This window comes from Stenella coeruleoalba (assembly GCF_951394435.1).
Source record: "Stenella coeruleoalba genome assembly, chromosome: 20".
NCBI lineage: Eukaryota > Metazoa > Chordata > Mammalia > Artiodactyla > Delphinidae > Stenella > Stenella coeruleoalba.
This window is the reverse complement of record NC_137166.1, coordinates 55,657,779-55,678,699: the sequence shown is the minus strand read 5'-3', so window position 1 is coordinate 55,678,699 and position 20,921 is coordinate 55,657,779. Positions and strand designations below refer to the sequence as shown.

The 20,921-nt window shown below is 51.0% G+C and overlaps 1 protein-coding gene across 4 annotated transcripts; it reads left to right on the top strand.

Moving 5' to 3' along the window:
• Positions 1-3,781: 3,781 nt before the first annotated feature.
• HSPBP1 (HSPA (Hsp70) binding protein 1) lies at positions 3,782-17,530 on the top strand. 4 transcript variants are annotated; one of them, XM_079908158.1, is made up of 8 exons: positions 3,782-3,841; positions 4,311-4,607; positions 6,720-6,924; positions 8,651-8,875; positions 12,735-12,890; positions 12,983-13,079; positions 13,551-13,662; positions 17,314-17,530. In XM_079908158.1, exons 2-8 carry the CDS (start codon positions 4,404-4,406, stop codon positions 17,386-17,388), a joined length of 1,074 nt encoding a protein of 357 aa, XP_079764284.1. In that variant the 5' UTR covers positions 3,782-3,841; positions 4,311-4,403; the 3' UTR covers positions 17,389-17,530. The 4 variants fall into 4 exon arrangements, with proteins under 4 accessions (XP_079764284.1, XP_079764282.1, XP_079764285.1 ...); XM_079908156.1 differs by having other exon boundaries at positions 3,783-3,841; positions 4,401-4,607; XM_079908159.1 differs by having other exon boundaries at positions 3,832-3,889; positions 4,401-4,607.
• Positions 17,531-20,921: the final 3,391 nt, after the last annotated feature.

The window sequence follows — 20,921 nt, the reverse complement described above, 5'->3', positions numbered from 1 at the left end:
CAGAGAGGGGCAAGATGTAAAGGTAAGGCGCAGGGGAAGATGGCAGGGGAAGGATGGAGGGTCAGAGAACAGGAGAAAAGTGGGAGAGAGAGATGGAAAGGGACCAGGGGGGAGGAACAAAACAGAGAGACAGGTGGAGGGAGAACTGGAGAGAGACAGAGAGATGTAGAAAGAGAGACTGACGAAGAGAGATAGAGTTGGGGACCACAAAAGATGGAGGATACATACAGGTGAAGGGCTAGATGCTGGGGGGATATGGGACAGATTGGACGGGCAGAGAAAAAGGGAGACAGAAGCAGAGAGAGGGAAAGCATTTGGGGAATTGCTGATCCAAGGCTCATCTCTGTTCCCCCAGACCCCCAAGCTGTCCACCCAGGCCTCCGTTCCCCACTAGCATCAGGACCCTGTATCCACCCACAGCCCAGGGTGCCGGGTTTTGGATCATCTTGGATCCATACCTCCATTTAGGATCCACGATCCTCCTACAGAGAAACTTCCAGAACCCCTTGAGGTCCCTGTGTTTTTTTTAGGCCCCTGTCTATTCTCTGTGCCCACCATTGGATCCCGTAGAGCTTCATGTGGGCTCCAGTATAATCATATGTCCCACTATAGATCATCCATGGACCTGTGCACAGCTAGATTGCCACATGATCCGGGATTCCCCTGTATCAGACACCCAAAGGTGTTAGGCACCCATTTAATTTCCAAATCACCTATAGAGTGTACCCATGAACCTTAAGTCTCCTAGTCAACCACTTTCATTCCGTGAATCTGTACTCAGTGCCAAATCTAAGCCAGATACTGTTCCCAGTGTTGAGGGTACAGCAGGGAACCAAATCAACAAAGATCCCTGTCCTATGGAGCTCTCACTGCAGTGGATGAGACCAGAGATAAACAAGATAATCAAAATATATGGTATATTGGGAAGTCCCTGGTGGTCCAGTGGTTAGGACTCCGTGCTTCCACTGCAGGGGGCACAGGTTCGATCCCTGTTAGGGGAAGTAGGATCCCACAAGCCTCACAGCCAAAAAACAAAACAAAGAAAACAAAACAAAAAAAGCACAAAATATATGGTATGTTACAGAGTCGTGATCAGTGATGAAGTGGAAACTAAAGGAGGGAATGGGGACAGGAAATGTTTGTTGAGTAATTTTCTGTATGATTTTTTTTAAAAAATATTTATTTATTTATTTAGGTTGTGCTGGGTCTTAGTTGCGGCACGTGGGATCTTTGTTGCGGCATGTGGACTCTTAGTTCTGGCATGCATGCGGGCTCAGTTGCAGCATGCATGCAGAATCTTGTTTCCCGACCAGGGATTGAACCTGGGCCCCCTGCATTGGGAGCATGGAGTCTTACCCACCAGACCACCAGGGAAGTCCCTTTATATGGTTTTCACTACCGTGCCATGAAAGGCCTCCTCAGTGAAGGGACACTGAAGAAAAATGAGGGTCAGAGCCATGTAGATAAAGTGCCAGGAGCCTTCCAGGCAGAGGAAACAGCAGTGCAAAGGCCCTGTGGCAGGAGTGTGCCCGGTGTGTTATGGGAAGATTGAAGGAGCCAGTGTAGCTGGAGGGGAACAGTGAGAGGAAATGAGGTGAGGAAGCAGATCAAATAGAACCTTAGATGCAGGGTGACCAGGGAATTCCCTGGTGGTTCAGTGGTTAGAACTCGGCACTTTCACTGCTGGGGACTGGGTTCGATCCCTGGTCAGGGAACTAAGATCCTGTAAGCTGCGTGGCCACAAAAAAAAAAAAAAAAGGAGGGTGACCACATGTCCTGGTTTATGTCTGTTATTCTGTAATTATTAATAGGGTCCGTTTTCACTCTCAAGTGTCTTGCTGTGGATGGAAAATTATATGATCATCCTTCTTACAGATCATTGTAAAAGCTATGTCTTTTTTTTTTTTTTTTTTTTTTTTTTTTTTTTGCGGTACACGGGCCTCTCACTGTTGTGGCCTCTCCCGTTGCGGAGCACAGGCTCCGGACGCGCAGGCTCAGCGGCCATGGCTCACGGGCCCAGCCGCTCTGCGGCATGTGGGATCTTCCCGGACCGGGGCACGAACCCATGTCCCCTGCATTGGCAGGCGGACTCTCAACCACTGCGCCACCAGGGAAGCCCAAAGCTATGTCTTTTAGAGGGTACCTGAGGAATTTTCATCTAGGCTACCATTATATTAAACATATGTTCATATTTGTAATGTTATATACAGTTACGTGTTATATGTACGTATATATTATATGGCATTATGTATAATAATATATGTAAACAGTATTACAGATAGATGGACTTGTACATACATGTACATAGGTATATTAGGCTGAACAACGGGCCCCCAAAGATGTCCACATCCTAATTCTCAGAACCTGTGAATATGTCACCTACATGGCAAAATGGACTTTGCAGATGTGATTGAACTGAAAATCTTAGGTGGGGAGGTTGTCCTGGTCATTTGGGTGGGCCCTAAATGTAATCACAAGAGTTCTTATGAGGGAGAGGCATGAGGATCAGAGTCAGAGGAGGAGATGGGATACGGAAAGAAACAGTAGCCAAAATGATGCAGCCACAATCCAAAGAAAGTGGGCAGCCTCTAGATGCTGGAAAAGGCCAGGAAACATTCTCCCCTGGAGCCTCCAGAAGAAACACAACCGTGCTGACACCTTGAGTTTAACTATTTTAACTCATTGAGACCCATTCCGGGCTTCTGAACTGTAAGGTTATAAATCTGTGTTGTTTTAAGTTTTTGGTAATTTGTTAACAGCAGAGACAGGAAATGGATACAATAGGGTACCCAGGGGCCCAGACGCCTGTCTGATAGCTATCCTCCTCAGTGCTACACACACACACACACACACACACACACACGCACACGGCTTATATGTTTGGTCTTCCCATCTCTGTCCAAAAGATTACCCGGCACATCCCAGACCGAGCAGTGTGCTCAATATATCTGCGACTTGTGGGCTCCACCAAAGTTGAGTACAACCTTTTCCTGGAGTGGGAGGGCCTCTTATGGAAGAGAGAACTAGGATTTCTCTAAGCCCAGCCCAAAGCAAACACCTCCAAAGACCAGGCACATTCCCGGACCTGAGCCCCAAATCTGGTGCAGGGAGGCCTCGAGCCGCCTAAACCACCTTGCCTGCGCATTTTACTTCCAGGCTTCAAGAATCACCTCCTTTGCACCTGGCAGGACTCAGGGAAGATTCCACGAGGGAGACGCTGGAGGATAAGAGAGGTCCGCACAGGTGCTGCAGGTGGGGGTAACGGGCAGCCTCCTATGACGAAAGGGGAAATTGAGGCCAAGAAGGCGGTGGGACAGGCCAAACTCTGCCTGGGTCAGGTATTAGTGTTGAGAACCCAGGGCTCTAGTAAAAGACGGAATCGGGGCCCAGGTGCAGGGGAAAACGCCCCGAGGGTGAGGGGACCCTCGCTACAGGCAACCACGGGGTGGGGCGGGGCCAGGAAGAGGGCGGGGCTTAACGGGGAGCGGCGGGTGCACGGGCACGGGGGCGGGGTTTAACTGGGAGAGGGCGAAAGGCCTAGAACAGGGGCGGAGCCTTAAGTGGCGGCGAGGGGCAGAGTTTAGAACTGGGACAGGGTGCGTGGGTGTGGAAGGGGGTCTAACCAAGGCGGAGCCAGACCGGGCAGCGGGGCCCACACTAGGGCAGGGTGGAGCTTGCAATGAGGAGGAGGGGCTCATTAGGGGCGGGATCCGGGCAGGGGGCGGGGCTTACACCAGCGCGTGAGCGCGAGGGGCGTGGCCTAGGTGAGGGGCCAGGCCGAGCGAAGTATCCCGCCAGGTGGGAAGGACTTAAGAATCGGGAGAAGTAGCCTCACGCCCAGGTACGGCCCTTAGTTGGGTGGCTGCGCGGGGAAATTCCGGGCGAGACCGTGAGTATTTCCGGTCAATATGGCGGCGCCCAGCAGAGTCAGGTGCGGGCGGGTTTGCCTTTAGTAGCGGCGGCGACACGAGGCCCGGGAAGGTGAGGTCCGCCCCGCTCAGGCTCCCCTCTTCGGAGAGGAGGGAGGAGACTTGTTGCTAAGAAGACCACAGGGAGGGCTTGTTGCTCTGAAGGCTGGGCAGTGGGGTTGCTAAGAGACGGGAAGGACTGCAGTGGAAATGGAGAAGGGGGTTGCTAGGGAGAGTAGGTGGGGCCTGTTGCTAGGGAGGAAGGAGGGACTTGTCACTTTGGGGAAGGGTCCTGTTGGTATGAGAGAAGAAAAGAGGGCTGTGGTTAAAGGGGGTGTGGGCAGAGTGGTTTGGGGTCATGCGGGGCCGCGGAGCTTCCCTAAAACGCCACCTTATCAGCAGACCCCCAGGAATCGACCCGCCAGGACGCCAGAGCTACCTCAGCGGGGACCATCCCCTACCCCAACACATTCTTCCCTTCTTTGCAAACAGCCCATGGCGAACCAAGGCTCCGGGAGCAGTCGCCTTCCCCTGGCGCTGCCCCCAGCCTCCCAGGATTGCTCGTCAGGGGGCAGCGGCTCCTCCGCGGGCGGCTCCGGCAATCCCCCGCCACCGCGAAACCTCCAAGGTCTGCTGCAGATGGCCATCACGGCGGGCTCTGAAGAGCCAGACCTCCCTCCAGAACCCATGAGTGAGGAGGTAAAGGGTGGGGACCCGAGAAGCTGGGGTGAGGGACGTGGGGACAGATATCTGGGGAGGGGCGGGAGTCCCGCTATGAAGGCATAGTAGACTGTATTTGTGCTCGATAGGGTTATTGTAGACTGAAGGTCAGATCCCTGGATCCCTGCACTGTGCTGGGAGACAGAGTCTTATGCTAAAAAGAAAAAGCAAGGGCTCTCCAGAGCCAGACAGTCGTGGATTCAGCATCATACAGCTGTGTGACCTTGGGTATATCACTTCATGTTTCTGAGCGTCGAGTTCTTTAGTTGCAAGTTGATGTTGATGATAAGAATAACAGTGGTACTTCACAGGGTAGTTCTGAGGTTCCAGTTGAAGTAGGGCTCAACACAGAACCTGGCACATAGGTCGTGCTCCTGAAGGCAGCAGGATATTATCATTAAGAACACAGGCTCTGTGGACAGACCGCTTAGATTTGACTTAAGGCTTTGTGGATGGCTGACTATGTGACCTTGGGCAAGTCGCACTTTTCTGTGCCTCCATTTTCTCATCTGTGAAGTGGGAATAACAGTAATCCTTAACCATGGAAGGTTGTTTCGGAGATTAATAGCAATATTTGTTATACATGATGTTTAGTTGGCGATGACAATTACAGTATACAAAATATGGTGCTAATTCAGTTACATCCATGATGTCATTGAACCTCTGGGACCATGAGGTAGGCAACAGGCACAAAAAGATTAACATCTTGCCCAAATTTATCCAGGACAGTGACCACGGAGCCTGGCCAAAAACCAAAAAACCAGCGGCCAGTTTTCAGCGCTTATCTTATTTGACTTACTAGTAGCATTTGATTACTACCCCCTCCCCTTGAGTTCTTTCTTCATTTGGCATCTGGAACAACATGCTTTTCTGCTTTTCATCCCACTCACTGGCTCTTCTTCCCCATCTCCTCTGTTGGTTCATCCTCATTCCCCAGCCTCTTAACCATGGAGCACACCAGGACTCTCTCTTCTACCCTCACTTCCTGTGTGATCTCACGTTGACGTTTTCCTCTGATGATTCTTTTAATTTTTTTAATTATTTTTTTTTATGCGGTACGCGGGCCTCTCACTGCTGTGGCCTCTCCCGTTGCGGAGCACAGGCTCTGGACACGCAGGCTCAGCGGCCATGGCTCACGGGCCCAGCCACTCCGCGGCATGTGGGATCTTCCCAGACCGGGGCAAGAACCCATGTCCCCTGCATCGGCAGGCGGACTCTCAACCACTGCGCCACCAGGGAAGCCCTGATGATTCTTAAATTTATATCTCTAGGCCAGTGGTGCTCTCCTGGGGGGGCAGTTTTAACCATGGTGGGGTCGGGGGGGGTGGGAGGTGGGGGCAGTGCTGTTAGCATCTGGTGGGTGGAGGCCAGGGATACTGCTCAATACCCTGCAGTGCACAGGACGACCCCCACGGCAGAACAATCCAGCTCAAAGTGTCAGCAGAGTCGAGGTTGAGAAATCCTCGAGGTTGAGATCAAGGCTGGACCTCCTCCCTGAACTTCAGGCAGCGTACTCAATATCTGGCCTTGGGTGTGTCATGATCCCTCAAACTTAACAAGTTCAAAACTGAGCTCTAGGGCTTTCCTGGTGGCGCAGTGGTTGAGAGTCCGCCTGCTGATGCGGGGGACAGAAGTTTGTGCCCCGGTCCGGGAAGATCCCACATGCCGCGGAGCAGCCGGGCCCGTGAGCCATGGCCGCTGAGCCTGCGCGTCCGGAGCCTGTGCTCCGCAACGGGAGAGGCCACAACAGTGAGAGGCCCGCATACTGCTGCTTCTCTTGCAGTCTTCCCCATCTCCTTCTAGTTGTTCAGGACAAAAACCTAGGTGTCCCTGACCCCTCTTTTTCCTCTCACGCCCCACAGCCAGTCTCTCCATAGATATAGCGTCTAGAAACGAGTCTGTGAGTAGAGAAGGTGCCCGGTAGGTACGTGTTGACTGAAGGACACTCAGCTCTCAGATGGTGGCTGTTATTATTAACGACTCTTTTATTTTTATTTTTTATTTTATTATTTTTTATTTTATTATTCCTGAGTTGATTATTGATGAGGTTTGCTTCTTTCCCCCGCCCTCCCGCTCCGCCTCAACCCCCAGAGGCGCCAGTGGCTGCAGGAGGCCATGTCGGCTGCCTTCCGGGGCCAGCGGGAAGAGGTGGAACAGATGAAGAACTGCCTCCGAGTGCTGTCCCAGCCCACAACCCCCTCAGCTGGTGAGGCTGAACTGGCTGCTGACCAGCAAGAGCGCGAGGGGGCCCTGGAGCTGCTGGCCGACCTGTGCGAGAACATGGACAACGCCGCAGGTACAGCCAGGCCCGCTCCAGCCTGCCCCCAGCCTCCAGGGTCCTGTCCCTTCTGCCTTCTGGTCTCCCTTCTGTCTCTTGCCTCCTCCTCCTAAGCCCTGGGTCCTGCTGCAGCCCAGCCCTTGTCCTTTGTCTCAGGGACCACACAACCAGCCTCCTCCCAGCCTCCCAGCCTCACCCCTCCATTCCGGCTCTGACTCAGGCCCCAGGTGAGACTGCCCTGTCCCTCCCTGCTTGGTCTGCTTGCCATCAGGAGCAGTGATGGCGCCAGGTTCAGTCCACCACCTCCCTGATGCTCTCTGAGACTGACCATGTCACCCTAGTCTGCTGGGAGTCCATTGCCACTCCCTAGAGTAAGAGACAGGAGGTGGTCCTGGATGGGGTAGTCAGAGAAGGCCTCCCCGAGGAGTGGCATTTGATCAGAGACCTGAAGTGAGGGCGTGAGTCATGGGATTAGCTCTGGAAAAAGCATTCCAGGTAGAGGGAATGACCAGTGCAAAGGCCCTGAGGTGGGAACCTGCCTGGCCTGTGTGGGAACAGCAGTGAAGCCAGCAGAGCAGAGTGAGTGAGGGGCGAGGTCTAGGAAGTGACGCTGGGCATACGGGGCTCACGGGCCAAGGCTGGTGCTGTGGGTTTTATGCTGAATGCCGAGAAGCCAATAGAAGGATGAGTGGTCACTTCCACTTGGAGGGGTGTGGTGTGGTCGTTGATGGTGTGGATTTGTCTGTTCTGGACATTTTAGGTACATGGAATAGTAGAATATGTCACCTTTTGTGACTGGATTCCTTCACTGAAGGTGATGTTTTCAAGGTTCTTCCATGTCGTAGCTGTATCAGAACTTTATTACTTTTTGTGGCTGACTGAGGCGCCAGTGTGTGGATGGGCTACATGTTGTTTATTCGTTCATCAGTTGACGGGCATTTGGGTCACTTCCCCCTTTGGTTATAGTAAATAAAGCTGCTGTGAACACTGGTGTACAAGCATGTGTTCAAGTTTCTGCTTTCGATGCTTTTAGATATATATGTAAGAGTTGTCACAGGGTAACTCTGTATTTAACTTTTTGAAGAACCACCAAGCTCACCAATACAGAAAACAGGTGGTAGGCTGTAGTTTGCGGACGTCTGGTGTGGTGTGTTCTCCCACGGGGGATGTTCTGATTGTCACAAAGACTGGGGGTCAGAACTGGCATTTAGTGGACTGGAGCCTGGGACCCTGACCCTCCAAATGCTGACATTGTTGAGACACACTGGCCTTGGACAGACCCCCAGTTGGGTGCTTGGGGAGAGCCTGCCCTTGGGGGCAGGCTCCCCTCAGCCTCACCTGGTGTATTTGTCCAGTTGGGCTGCCGTAACAAAGCACCACAGACTGGGGACTTAAACAACAGAAGGCTCTTCTCTCACAGTTCTGGAGGCTCGAAGTCCGAGGGTTGATTTCTTCTGAGGCCCCTGTCCTTGGCTTGTATATGGGGGCCTTCTTGCTCTGTCCTCATGTGGTCATCCCTCTGTGCATGTCTGTGTCCTAATCTCCTCTTTTTTATAAGGGCCCCAGTCATATTGGATTAGGGCCCCATCCCATGACACCGTTTCACTTTAGTCACCTCTTTAAAGCCCTGTCTCCAGATAGAGACACGTTTTGAGGCCTTGGGGGCTAGGGCTTCAATGTAAATCTGTGAGGACACAGCTCAGCTCATCACACCTGGCCTGTCTGCTCCCCTCTCTCCACACAGACTTCTGCCAGCTGTCCGGCATGCACCTGCTGGTGGGCCGCTACCTGGAGGCGGGGCCTGCAGGGCTGCGGTGGCGGGCGGCGCAGCTCATCGGCACGTGCAGCCAGAACGTGGCAGCCATCCAGGAGCAGGTGCTGGGCCTTGGCGCACTGCGCAAGCTGCTGCGCCTGCTGGATCGGGACCCCTGCGATGCTGTGCGCGTCAAGGCCCTCTTCGCCATCTCCTGTGAGTGTCCCGGGGGCTGCCGGGGAGGGGCTCGGGTCCCTAGGGCTGGTGCCAGCTTCCGGATCTGCTTTGGGGCAGAGAGAGAGGGGCCTTGTGTGTTCGTGTATCCCCAGTACCTGCTGGGGCTCTGCTGGGTGCTGGGAACAGAGCGGTGAGCTTGCCACACCTGCCGCTGGTCAGAGAGCCAGAGCCTCACAACACGGGACGAGGCCCAGCTTGAGTGCTTTTAGGCCCCTCAGGGCTCTCAGTCTTGGCACTGTTGACATTTGGGGCCCCGATCACTCCTTGTCATGGGCGGGGTCCTCTCGGGGGCTGCTTGAGTGTCATCACAGCTCAAGCTGGGCAGTCAGCTTCTCCCAGAGATTGCAATCCAGGATGCCAGGCAGGAGCTACAGGAACTATCAATTCAATGCCCTTTATCTTTTTTTTTTTTCCTCTTTTTTGGTACCTCTTAAAACCCACCCCTGTCTTGTCCCTCCCCGCTTCCCTCTCATCACTGGTAACCACTAGTTTGTTCTCTACATCTGTGAGTCTGCTTCTTTTTTATTATATTCAATAGTTTGTTTTATTTTATTTTTTAAAAAATATTTTATTTATTTATTTATTTGGTTGGTTGTGCCGGGTCTTAGTTGTGGCAGGCAGCCTTCTTAGTTGTGGCATGCGAACTCTTAGTTGAAGCATGCGTGTGGGATCTAGTTCCCTGACCAGGGATCGAACCTGGGCCCCCTGAATGGGGAGCGTGGAGTCTTAACCACTGCACCACCAGGGAAGTCCCTCAGTAGTTTGTTTTATTTTTTAGATTCCACATATAAGTGATAACATACCACTATGCCAGGTAGTGATAACATACCATATTTGTCTTTCTCTCTCTGACTTATTTCACTGAGCGTAATACCTCCAAGTCCATCCATGTTGTTGCAAATGACAAAATTTCATTTTTTTCTTACGGCTGAGGCCTTTTATTTTTATTTATTTATTTTATTTATTTTTATTTTTGGCTGCGTTGGGTCTTTGTTGCTGTGCACGGGCTTTCTCTAGTTGCAGCGAGCGGGGGCTACTCTTCCTTGAGGTGCGCAGACTTCTCATTGTGGTGGCCTCTCTTGTGGCAGAGCACAGGCTCTAGGCGCTCAGGCTTCAGTAGACGTGGCTCGCAGGCTCTAGAGTGCAGGCTCAGTAGCTGTGGCGCACGGACTTAGTTGCTCCGCAGCATGTGGGATCTTCCCGGACCAGAGCTCGAACCCGTGTCTCCTGCATTGGCAGGCGGATTCTTAACCACTGCGCCACCAGGGAAGCCCGAGGCCTTTTATACTTTTAAAAATTGATGTAAAATGCACATAACTATTTCCAAGTGTACAATTCCGTGGCATCTGTCTTCTTTTTTGGGGGGTGGGCTTGGCTGCAGGGTATGCCATCGTGTGGCGGCTACCTTTTGGAAAGTGGTTAGGACAGGCCAGCCCTGGTGCTACGAGCCCTTTGCTTGGTCGGTCTCCTGACTGCTCCTGCGGCCCGGTGCGTGGAGGCTCACAGAGGTTCACCCTCTGGCCGCAGACCAAGAGAAGGTCAGGTGGAGGAGTGTGTGAGAGCTGCGGAGGAGGGAGGTGGGGGCGCCCCCAGGGAGATGCATCTCCAGGCCACTGGCATCTAGTGGGCTCAGGCCAGGGCTGCCGCTCAACACCCTCCAGTGCACAGGGCGGCCCCCACGACACAGAATGGCCTGTACCCGCATGTCAGCTGTGCCCAGTGGAGAGGCCCTGGAGTGAAGGGAAGTGGTTGCTCCTGGATCCATCGTGAAGGCAGAGCGGATGTGGAGCGTTGTCATGTCTTCCCCTCACCATCCGCCTGTCCTTTTTTTTATTTTTTAAATTGAGTAATGTTTTATCTAACCCCATATATCCAAATTATTATCATTTCGGCCCATCATTATGTGGAGTATTAATGAGATATTTTACATCTTTTTTTTTCACTCTACGTCTTTGAAACCCAGTGTACATCCTACACATAAAGCACATCTCACCTCAGGCTGTATTTTTAGCGGTCAGTGTGGAGTGTAGTTCTAGTGAGGGAACGAAGTTGTGCTTAATGGGAACATGCTGTACCACTGCTTCACTTTTTTACCCTAAACTGAAATAAATTAAACTCAGATGAGATTAACAACTCAGGTCCTCAGTGGCACTTGCCACGTGTCAGGGATTTACTGGCCACGGGTTTCTGGGGGCTCCCATCTATCCTGGCCTAGACCCTGCCCAAGTCGGCGCCTCCTTGGAGGTGCACCCCTCAGGCTGGTTCTGTCATACTCGGAGGCCTTCCAGGGTGCCTGTCACCCTCACGAAGTAGTCTGGCTCTCTGGGTCTTAGTTTCCTCATCAGTAAAATGGGATTCCTAGAGCACTCACCTCCTAGGGTGGTTTTGAGGATTAAAAAGAGATAATGTTCCCATCAATGGATGGATGGATTAAAAAAAACATGGCTTATTCATACAATGGGATACTATTCAACCATTGAAAGGAATGAAATATTGATTCATGCTGTAACCTGGACGAGCCTAGAAAACATGCTGAGTGAAAGAAGCCAACCACAGAAGACCACATAGTGTTTGATTCCATTTATATGAAATGTCTAGAAGAGGCAAATTCATAGATGTGGAAAGCGGATTAGTGGTTGCCAGTTGGGGGGAGGGACTGCTAACTGGTATGGGGCTTCTTTTGGGAGTGATGAAAATATTCTGGAGTTAGATAGTTATGGTAAGCCAACCTTGTGAATATACTAAAAACCACTGAATTGTATACTTTAGGAAGGTAAATTGTACAGACTGTGGAATTATATCTCAATTAAAAATATATTTTTTTAAAGTACTCTGCTCTTTTTAAAAAAAAATAAATTTATTTATTTATTTTTGGCTGCCTTGGGTCTTCGTTGCTGCACGCGGGCTTTCTCTAGTTGTGGCAAGCGGGGGCTACTCTTCGTTGCGGTGCGCGGGCTTCTCTTGTTGTGGAGCACGGGCTCTAGGCGCGCGGGCTTCAGTAGTTGTGGCACACGGGCTCAGTAGTTGTGTTGCGGGCTCTAGAGCGCAGGCTCAGTAGTTGTGGTGCATGGGCTTAGTTGCTCCGTGGCATGTGGGATCTTCCTGGACCAGGGCTCGAACCCGTGTCCCCTGCGTTGGCAGACGGATTCTTAACCACTGTACCACCAGGGAAGTCCCTAAATTAAAAATACTTAAAGTAATGCTTGCAAAGCACGGACCTGTAGAAATCGATTATGAGGATGGTGATGATACTGATGACGATATTGGTGATGATGATAGTGATAAAGGTGATGGTCTTGATGGTGATGATTGTGGTGTTTATGGTGGTGATGGTAGTGGTAATGATGGTAATGATGATATATTGGTGATGATGGTGATGATGATGGTGGGTGATGATGATCATGGTGATGGTGGTGACGGTGAGGTGATGATACTGATGGTGATATTGGTGATGGTGATGAGGGTGATGGTCTTGATGGTAATGATTGTGGTGTTTATGGTGGTGATGGTAATGGTAATGATGGTAATGATGATGATACTGGTGATGATGGTGGTGATGGTAATGATGGTGGGTGATGATGGTAGTGGTGATAATGGTGATGATACTGATGGTGATTATTGGGGATGGTGGTGGTCATGGTGATGATGGTGATGGTGATGAGTGTGGTGTTGATGGTGGTGATGGTAGTGGTGATGATGGTAATGATGATATTGGTGGTGATGGTGGTGGGTGATGACAGTAATGATGGTGGTGATGATGGTGATGGTGAGATAATGGGGACGATAATGGTGGCAGTGGTGACTGTCACCTCAAGGCCCCGCCTTCCCCCCTCCCCAGGCCTGGTCCGGGAGCAGGAGGCTGGGCTGCTGCAGTTCCTCCGCCTGGATGGCTTCTCTGTGTTGATGCGGGCCATGCAGCAGCAGGTGCAAAAGCTCAAGGTCAAGTCGGCGTTCCTGCTGCAGAACCTGCTGGTGGGCCACCCTGAACACAAAGGTGGGGTGGCCAGGGCAGGGAGCTGGGATGGTTCCTAGCGGGGAGTGCACAGGGGAAGGGACTGCCCCTCTGACCCCGTTGCCCTTCCGCAGGGACCCTGTGCTCCATGGGCATGGTCCAGCAGCTGGTGGCCCTCGTCCGGACAGAACACAGCCCCTTCCATGAGCACGTGCTTGGAGCCCTGTGCAGGTGCGCTGGGGCCCAAAAGGACCGGCCCCCGCCGTGGGGGCTGAAGGGTTTAGGGTCAGAGGGGAGCAGGAACCACGGCGCTGGCCCTCCCTGAGCCTCAGTTTCCTCACCTTTGGGGGCTGCCGCAGCAGCCTGGGGAGGAGGGGGAGGGTCTTTCTCACACTCATACTCCCCCATCCCCCGCACAAAGTACAAGCAGATTAGAGTCTTAAAACACGATGGAATGGAGCAGCTGGACAAGCAGGCAGCAGCTCTCACGTGTGGAGTCGGCTCCAGGCCGGGCACTGTGCTGTGTGCCCTGTTTTGTACAAGTCTCATCGAAGTCCCTGGGCTGGGGCGGGGACAGGAGTCAAGTCCACGTTGCAGGTGGGGAAACTGAGGCCCAGTGTGGGGGAGCAGCTTGCCGAGGCTCCCGTAGTTCGGGGCGCTGTGCAGAGCGAGGTCCCAAGAGCTGCTCTCCTGTTCCCGCAGCTTGGTGACGGACTTCCCCCAGGGTGTGCGGGAGTGCCGGGAGCCCGAGCTGGGCCTGGAGGAGCTTCTGCGGCACCGGTGCCAGCTGCTGCAGCAGCACGAGGAGTACCAGGTACTGCTGATGGGGGGGGCGGGGCGCTGGCCCAGGGGACCCGGCCGTTTTGTGGGAGGGGCTAGCCTGGTGCCTGCCTTCTGGGTCTCTGTGGTCTCTTCGCCCACGCTTTTGTTTACATCCTCTTTGCAATTCATGTGTTTCTCTAGTCATCATTCAGCAAACATTTATTGCCCCCCCCCCCCCCCCCCCCCCCCGCCATGTGACTCGTGCTGTGTTAACACCAGGGGGATTTGCACGGAGAACCAGAAGCTCGGGGTTTTGAGAGTTAAAGAGTTAACGAATTCATTTAATTTTTTTTTTTTTTTTTGGCCATGACTCACAGCTTGCGGGATCTTAGTTCCCCAAGTGGGGATAGAACCTGTAACCCCTGCAATGGAAGCATTGGGTCCTAACCACTGGACCGCCAGGGAATTCCCCCAAACTCATCTAATTATTATCCAAATTATTTAATATTGTTGTTTACATCATATCATTCAAATATTTAAGTATTTTTAGATTGATAAATAAGTAAATGATAAATAGCAACAAATTAAATATTTGATTAAATAGGTAAGTAACTAATATGTGATAAATAACAACTCATCAGCTATTTGATTAGATAAAGGGTAACAAGTGATAAATAACAAGCGATAAATAACTCACCAAATAGTTAAATAGGTAAGTAACAAATAAGTGATAACTCATTAGATATTAATTATATAGATACTGAGTAACAAGTGATAAGTAACAACTCAGGTATTTAAATAGATAAGTAACAAATAAGTGATAAAGAACAACTAATTACATATTCAGTAGTTATTTAATTATTTAAAGGATTAAGTGATTTAGTTAACTTTACTTAAGTAATTTATCCAGCCATTATAGTACCGCCCAGACGCTGGTGCTTCAGCAAAGCTGGACAGAGCAAACGTGCCAGCTTCTTGGGACTTCCATTGTGCTGAGATCATTCCTCTGTGGACACCATCAGGTGTTTACAGAAGGGTGCTGGGCACTGGGTGTGAGGAGCGGGGGTGACTGGGAGAGGCACAGTGCCCGCCCCCAGGGGCTCGCCCCCTGACCTCGTCGGGAACCCGTGGAGATTTGTGCCCATGGGGGGCAGGGGCAGCCCCGGCCCTCGTCCGGCCTGTGGTTTTAGCCATCCTTGCTTGATGCATCCGTGTGTTTGTCCCCTGAGCCTCTGGTGTGCCAGATCCTGGTACCAGACCGTGAGACCAACCTGGTGAGGGAAGCCTCGTGTGAACCGGCCAACATGCCTTGTTTTTTGTTTTCAAAACAAATTTTAACAGCTTTATTGAGGTATAATTTACCTATATTGAAAGTGTGCAATGTGAGAAGTTTTACATACGTATACAGCTGTGGAAACCTTCATTTTTCCATCAGGGGCAGGTCACCCATGTGCCAGGTCCCAACCTGAGCACTGGAGATTTGGAGCAAAGGGATACAGCCTTGGTTCTCATGGGGCTCATGGGGTAACAGATAAAAATGTAGACAAACGCACACACAAATACATATTTACAGATACATGTCTATCTATCTATACACACACGTGTAATACGTATGTATATAATTTAACATATACTGTCATGTATAATATGACACGAGGAAGTTAGAACTACAGTGAGGAAAAATTAAACCAGTGAGGGGTTAGAGAATGGTGGGCAGTGATATTTTAGGTAAGGTGGTGCATTTGTTTCCTAGAGCTGCTGTAACAGAGTACCACACACTGGGTGGCTTAACACAGAAATGTGTTGTTTCACAGTTCTGGGGAACAGAAGTCTGAAGTCAAGGTGTCAGCAAGACTGTGCTCTCTCTGAAGGTTCTAGGGAAGAATCTTTCCTTGCCTCTTCCAGCTTCTAGTAGTTGCTGGCAGTCCTTGACGTTCCTTGGCTTATGGATACATCCGTCACTCCGATTTCTGCCTCTGTTTTCACATGGCCTTCTTTCTCCCCTATGTGTCTGTCTTAGAACTCTTTCCAGATATGTAAATAGAAGTGTGCTTTAATTTCAGTGTAATTCAATATTATAATTGCATAGTATTCTCTGAAGTGATTACATCATGATTTAGCCAGTCCTCTTTTGTAGGTATTTTTGTGGGCCCTGTGTAGGGTTAAATTAAATTACATTGGTGCTTTTTGAATAGGCCCCACAGTCATGTGGTTCAAAATTCAAGATGCATGAGAGGATAAACAGTGAAAAGCCTCCCTCCTACCCCTATTCCTATCCACCCAGTTCTTCCTGTGGCCTTCCTAAGATAGTCTGTGCACATACAAGGAAATGTACATATCAATTCTTTTCCTCTTCCTCTCTTCATTTTGTGTAAACTCAGCCTATTCTGACCACTATTCTGCTCTTGCCATATTCCCTTTCATAACATATCCACGAGTGTGTTTCCTGTCGGTGCCTATGGCTCTATCCTCTTGGAGTTTGTTTCCACTCTTTCACTACTATCAACTCTGCTAAAAGAATAACCTTTTACACATGTAACTTTAGGAGTATGTCTATAGAACAATTTCTAGAAAGGGAAAGGCTGGGTTAAGGTAGGTTAAAGATGAAGTTACAGGGTTTAAGCGCCATGTCCTTAGCTGTTGCCAAGTTGTTCTCCATAGAAGTTGAACCAGTCGACACTGCAGCCATGAGGGTACTCAACTTTCCCACATCCTGGCCAGGATAGGGTGCCTCAAGACATTTGACCTTTCTTCAAGCTTTTCCTCAAGCCATTTGACCTTTCTTCAAGCTTATTGGTGAAAAGCAGTATTCCAGTCCAGTTTATGTTTGCATTTCTCCCGTGAGTGAAGTTGGGCATCTTTTTCCTTTTTTTGTGAACTACTCATTCATATCCTTTGCCCATTTATCTAATGGGTGGTGGTTTTGCAACTGATTTATTAAAGCTTTATTTTTTTAAAAAAATTTGATTGATTGATTGATTGCTGCATTGGGTCTTCGTTGCTGCCTGCGGGCTTTCTCTAGTTGTGGCGAGCGGGGGCTACTCTTCGTTGCAGTGCGCGGGCTCCTCATTGCGGTGGCTTCTCTTGTCGCAGAGCACCGGCTCTAGGCGTGCAGGCTTCAGTAGCTGTGGCACGCGGGCTTCAGTAGTTGTGGCTCACGGGCTCTAGAGCGCAGTCTCAGTAGTTGTGGCGCACGGGCTTAGTTGGTCCATGGTATGTGGGATCTTCCCGGACCAGGGCTCGAACCCGTATCCCCTGCGTTGGCAGGCAGATTCTTAACCACTGCGTCACCAGGGAAGCCCCCATTAAAGCTCTTGAAGTATTAAGTATGTTAGACGTTTGTGATGAGTTGCAAATATTTTTCACCTCAAATTGTTGTTTTTCTTTCACTTTTGTTTCTGGCATCTTTCTGCTATGCAGATACCTTTTATGTTTATGTGGTCCAATCTATCAGTGCTTCCTTCTTGGTCTCTGGAGTTTGTATCCATGGAAGGGATTTTAAGTAGGGATTAATCGAGGTTGGTCATTTCTGGGAGTTAGGACAAGCTGGCGGGGGCTGATGTGAGGACAGACCAGTGGGGTGAGACAGGAAGCTTCTGGGGTGGTGGGTGGGAGGGAAGAGGAGCCGTTTCTGTGGGCAAAGCTGGTGAAGGCAGGGGGTGGCCTCTGCACTCAGGGCTCCCAATTTCACACCCCAATCCAGGAGGAGCTGGAGTTCTGCGAAAAGTTGCTACAGACCTGTTTCTCCACCCCGACGGACGACAGCATGGATCGGTGAAACCCGGTGGCTTCTCTCCCTCTCTTTGTGGGAACCCCAGGCCTCCTGACTCCCCCTCACCCACGAGGCCCTCTCCCAAAGGAGAGCAGGGCCTTGATGGTGCCGGGGCGTGTCAGCCCGACTCTTCTCAGCCCTCAGAAGGGGCGCTGAAAAAGGCACTGGCTCCTTGGACCCCACCTCTCGTGCACCCTCACTCCATTCCCCCTTTTCGTGTCCACACTGGTCTTCCAGTAAAGGTGTTTCTCCTTCACCACCTCCTTCACTGCCACCTTTGTCACCTCCCCTGGAGAGTGCCTTGGTTGGGGAGGAGGGGCACGATCTTAGGGGACATGGGGAGCCATGGAGGGAACAGCAGCGGGCGGAACCTGGGAATAATAAAAGTGTTGCTATCTAAAGTCCAGAGCCATTGTCTTCTTTCATCCTCCTGGCCTCTCTGGAGAAGGAATGTGTGGCATAGTCCTCCTCTTTGGCCCCTACCGTCTCTGCAACTACTCCTCTGTTTTAGGACTCTCAACGTTATGCACCCGTGCTGCGGACCCTAAGGCGGAAGCCAAGTTCTTTCCCGGCAGGACGTGCGGGGGGGGGGGGGGGGGGGGGGGCGGTGGTGGTGGTGGTGGTGGATGGAAATCACGTCGCTTCAGCTCTGCCAATCAGAGCTCGCCGTGCACCCGCTCGCGAGCCGCGGCCGGAGAACGGGGAGCACGTTGCGGAGGTCCCGCTGTACTGCCCGCGCCAGGGCTAGTGGTCACTCTGGGTACCTGGGGCAGGCCGTGGTTGGGCGTGGGCTTTGTTCCAATAGGAAAGCGCTAAGCCTTTTCTCCAGCCTTCTCCGAGATTGGGGGGTGAGCCGGGACAGAGGGAAGCTGCCTCGCCTCCTTTAATAAATTGCTTTTCAGTTTAGTCAAAGGAGCTTTCCTTTACAACCAAGAGTCCTGACCGGTGGTATATTTCAGACGAGGAAGCTGAGCCCAGGGTGGTTGTTCCGTGGCCAAGTTCATAGCCAAAATTTAGTCCTGGGCCAATTCCAAAGCTGTGCCCCTCCTCCCTGTATCCTGGTTTCCTAGACCCATTTAATGCCAGACTAATTCCTCTCCTGTGGAATTTACTTGTACGGGAGGGAATGGTTATTTTTTCACTCCCCTTCCAAAATTCAGGATAAATCGAAAGGTAGCTACAGGATCCGAGAATTGGAGATAACATATAACCTGTATCACTTTTAGAGCAGATACGAGAAAGCGGCATTGGTCTTGCTGCCACTTCACCCAGCATTGGATGTGGTTGTCTGTCTGGTCATAGGCAGTGCAGTCCTTCCCCTTGGGTGCGGGCAGCAGGTCAGAACACTGGGCAAGCTGGCTCCAAGAGGAGGGAAGCTGGAGGGCTGAGCCGTGATGCCTATCCAATCCAGTAAATCATTCCTCAGCCTTTGGAAGGGGTGAAGAGGCAAGGAAAGAGACAGCAATAGAAGTTTCTCCATGTGGAAATGTGAGCAATGGGGAATGAGTGTTCCCACCAAACACTTTTTTAAAAATAAATTTATTTATTTTATTTATTTTTGACTGTGTTGGGTCTTCATTGCTGCGCGCGGGCTTTCTCTGGTTGAGGCGAGTGTGGGCTACTCTTCGTTGCAGTGCACGGGCTTCTCATCGCGGTGGCTCCTCTTGTTGCGGAGCACGGGCTCTAGGCACGCGGGCTTCAGTAGTTGTGGCACGTGGGCTCAGTAGTTGTGGCGCATGGGCTTAGTTGCTCCGTGGCATGTGGGATCTTCCCGGACCAGCGCTCGAACCCGTGTCCCCTGCATTGGCAGGCAGATTCTTAGCCACTGCACCACCAGGGAAGCCCCCCCCCCCCCCCCCCCGCACCAAACACTTTAAGAATCTCCTTCCAATTCTAATGCAAAGAACAGCATTGTCGAGCTGTGAGTTCTGACAAGGTGGAGACCCAACTTCAGTCCTAAGCCCCTGCAGCTTCCCAGGTTCTTGGAGATGGACTTTGTCAGCTTCTCAGGTTCCATTTGGTGATTTAATATGGCCAACCCCCTGCCCCTCAGTTCCCGAGCTTATGCGTTAAAACAGTGTGGCAACTATGCAATCGTATTGGGGAAAAAGCAAGCAAAATGCTGTGCAAACGACAAAAGAAGCTGATGTAGAAGATGATTCAAGGAACAGAAGGAAATGCCTCACAGATGCTTCAAGCTGTATAACAATAGTAACCTGTGTCCATTTTTAAACAAGACCTCAAAGATGAGAAGGTAAGCTTGGCAAACCTAAGGAAACAAATCGAGGACTGTGGTAATTAATAAATTAGATGGTTCAACAAATATCTGCTCCCTCTCATTGCACCTCCATGAGAGAAGTACATTTCCTCACCCATGGTGGGTGGGGCGTAGGTGCCCGCCCCATGTCTTTGGGCTTGACCACGTGACTTGCTTTGACCAATGGATGGTGGCACATGTGAGGCAACCTGAGACTTGAAATGTGCTAACACAGTTTGGCTTGATCTGAGGCGCCTCCGTCCTTTCTTATGAGATGGTGCCCTGGGATGTCCATTGGTGCCCAGAGTACGAGAGACATGAGGAACAGAACCAGCCTCACCAACCTTCACACCTGCAGCTCTAAGCTGTGAGCATGATAGGTTGTGTTTGCCTGTCACTCAGCAGTAGCTAAGAACATCACATGCAACAAATACACTGGAAATAGCAAGGAGCAGAGGAGACACAGCTTTAAAATGAAATTATTGACATGTGGTAATCAGCAGATGCAGGTAGAAATGACAAAGATTAAAGCAATTACAGAGAAGCTAACAGATGTTAAGCACAAATGCATAACTGACATCCTTGAAATAGAGAACAAACAACTAAAATAGGATTCAGTGAAAATGTCCCTGAAATGGAAAAGGTAAATCTGCGAGTTAAAAAAATTTTTAAATGCCGATTCCTTACACGCACTTACAGCGCTGATTCTTACAGAAGGCCTGTAACATGGCAAGAGAGGGGTATGAAAATTGAGGAAACTGAGGATCAGAGCAAGATGGGACCTTAAAGAACATGGACACAAAGTCTAGGAGAACCCTTCCAGTCGATGTTGTTAGAGGATACTTGGTGCAGCGGCTGGCAACAGTAAAGACACGGCCTGGGCAAAGGCCTAGAAGTGGGACTGAAGTCAGCCCAAGGCACAGAGGAGGAAGGCGTCGAGAAAGATTGCAGCGGGACAAAAAGCTCCTGGCCGGGGTTGGAGAGAAAAGCCGAGATGGATTGCTCAGGAGCCGACCCTGGAGGCGAAGCAGGAATGTGATTGGAGGAGACAGAACAGCAAGTGGATATCCAAAGGGAGCGAGGGGATAGAGAAATTCAGGAGCAGGATTTCCTGTGGACTTTGGAACGGAGTCGCAGAGAAACGATGCCCTAGTGTGCAGTGGGGCCTGCGCACTGGGTTGCCTGGGTTTTCTTAGGAAGAGACCGTTGGCACATATCGGCGCAAGCACTTCTGCGGCGCAGCTGTTCTAGCAGGGCGTGCTCCGCAGCGACTGGCCCAGCG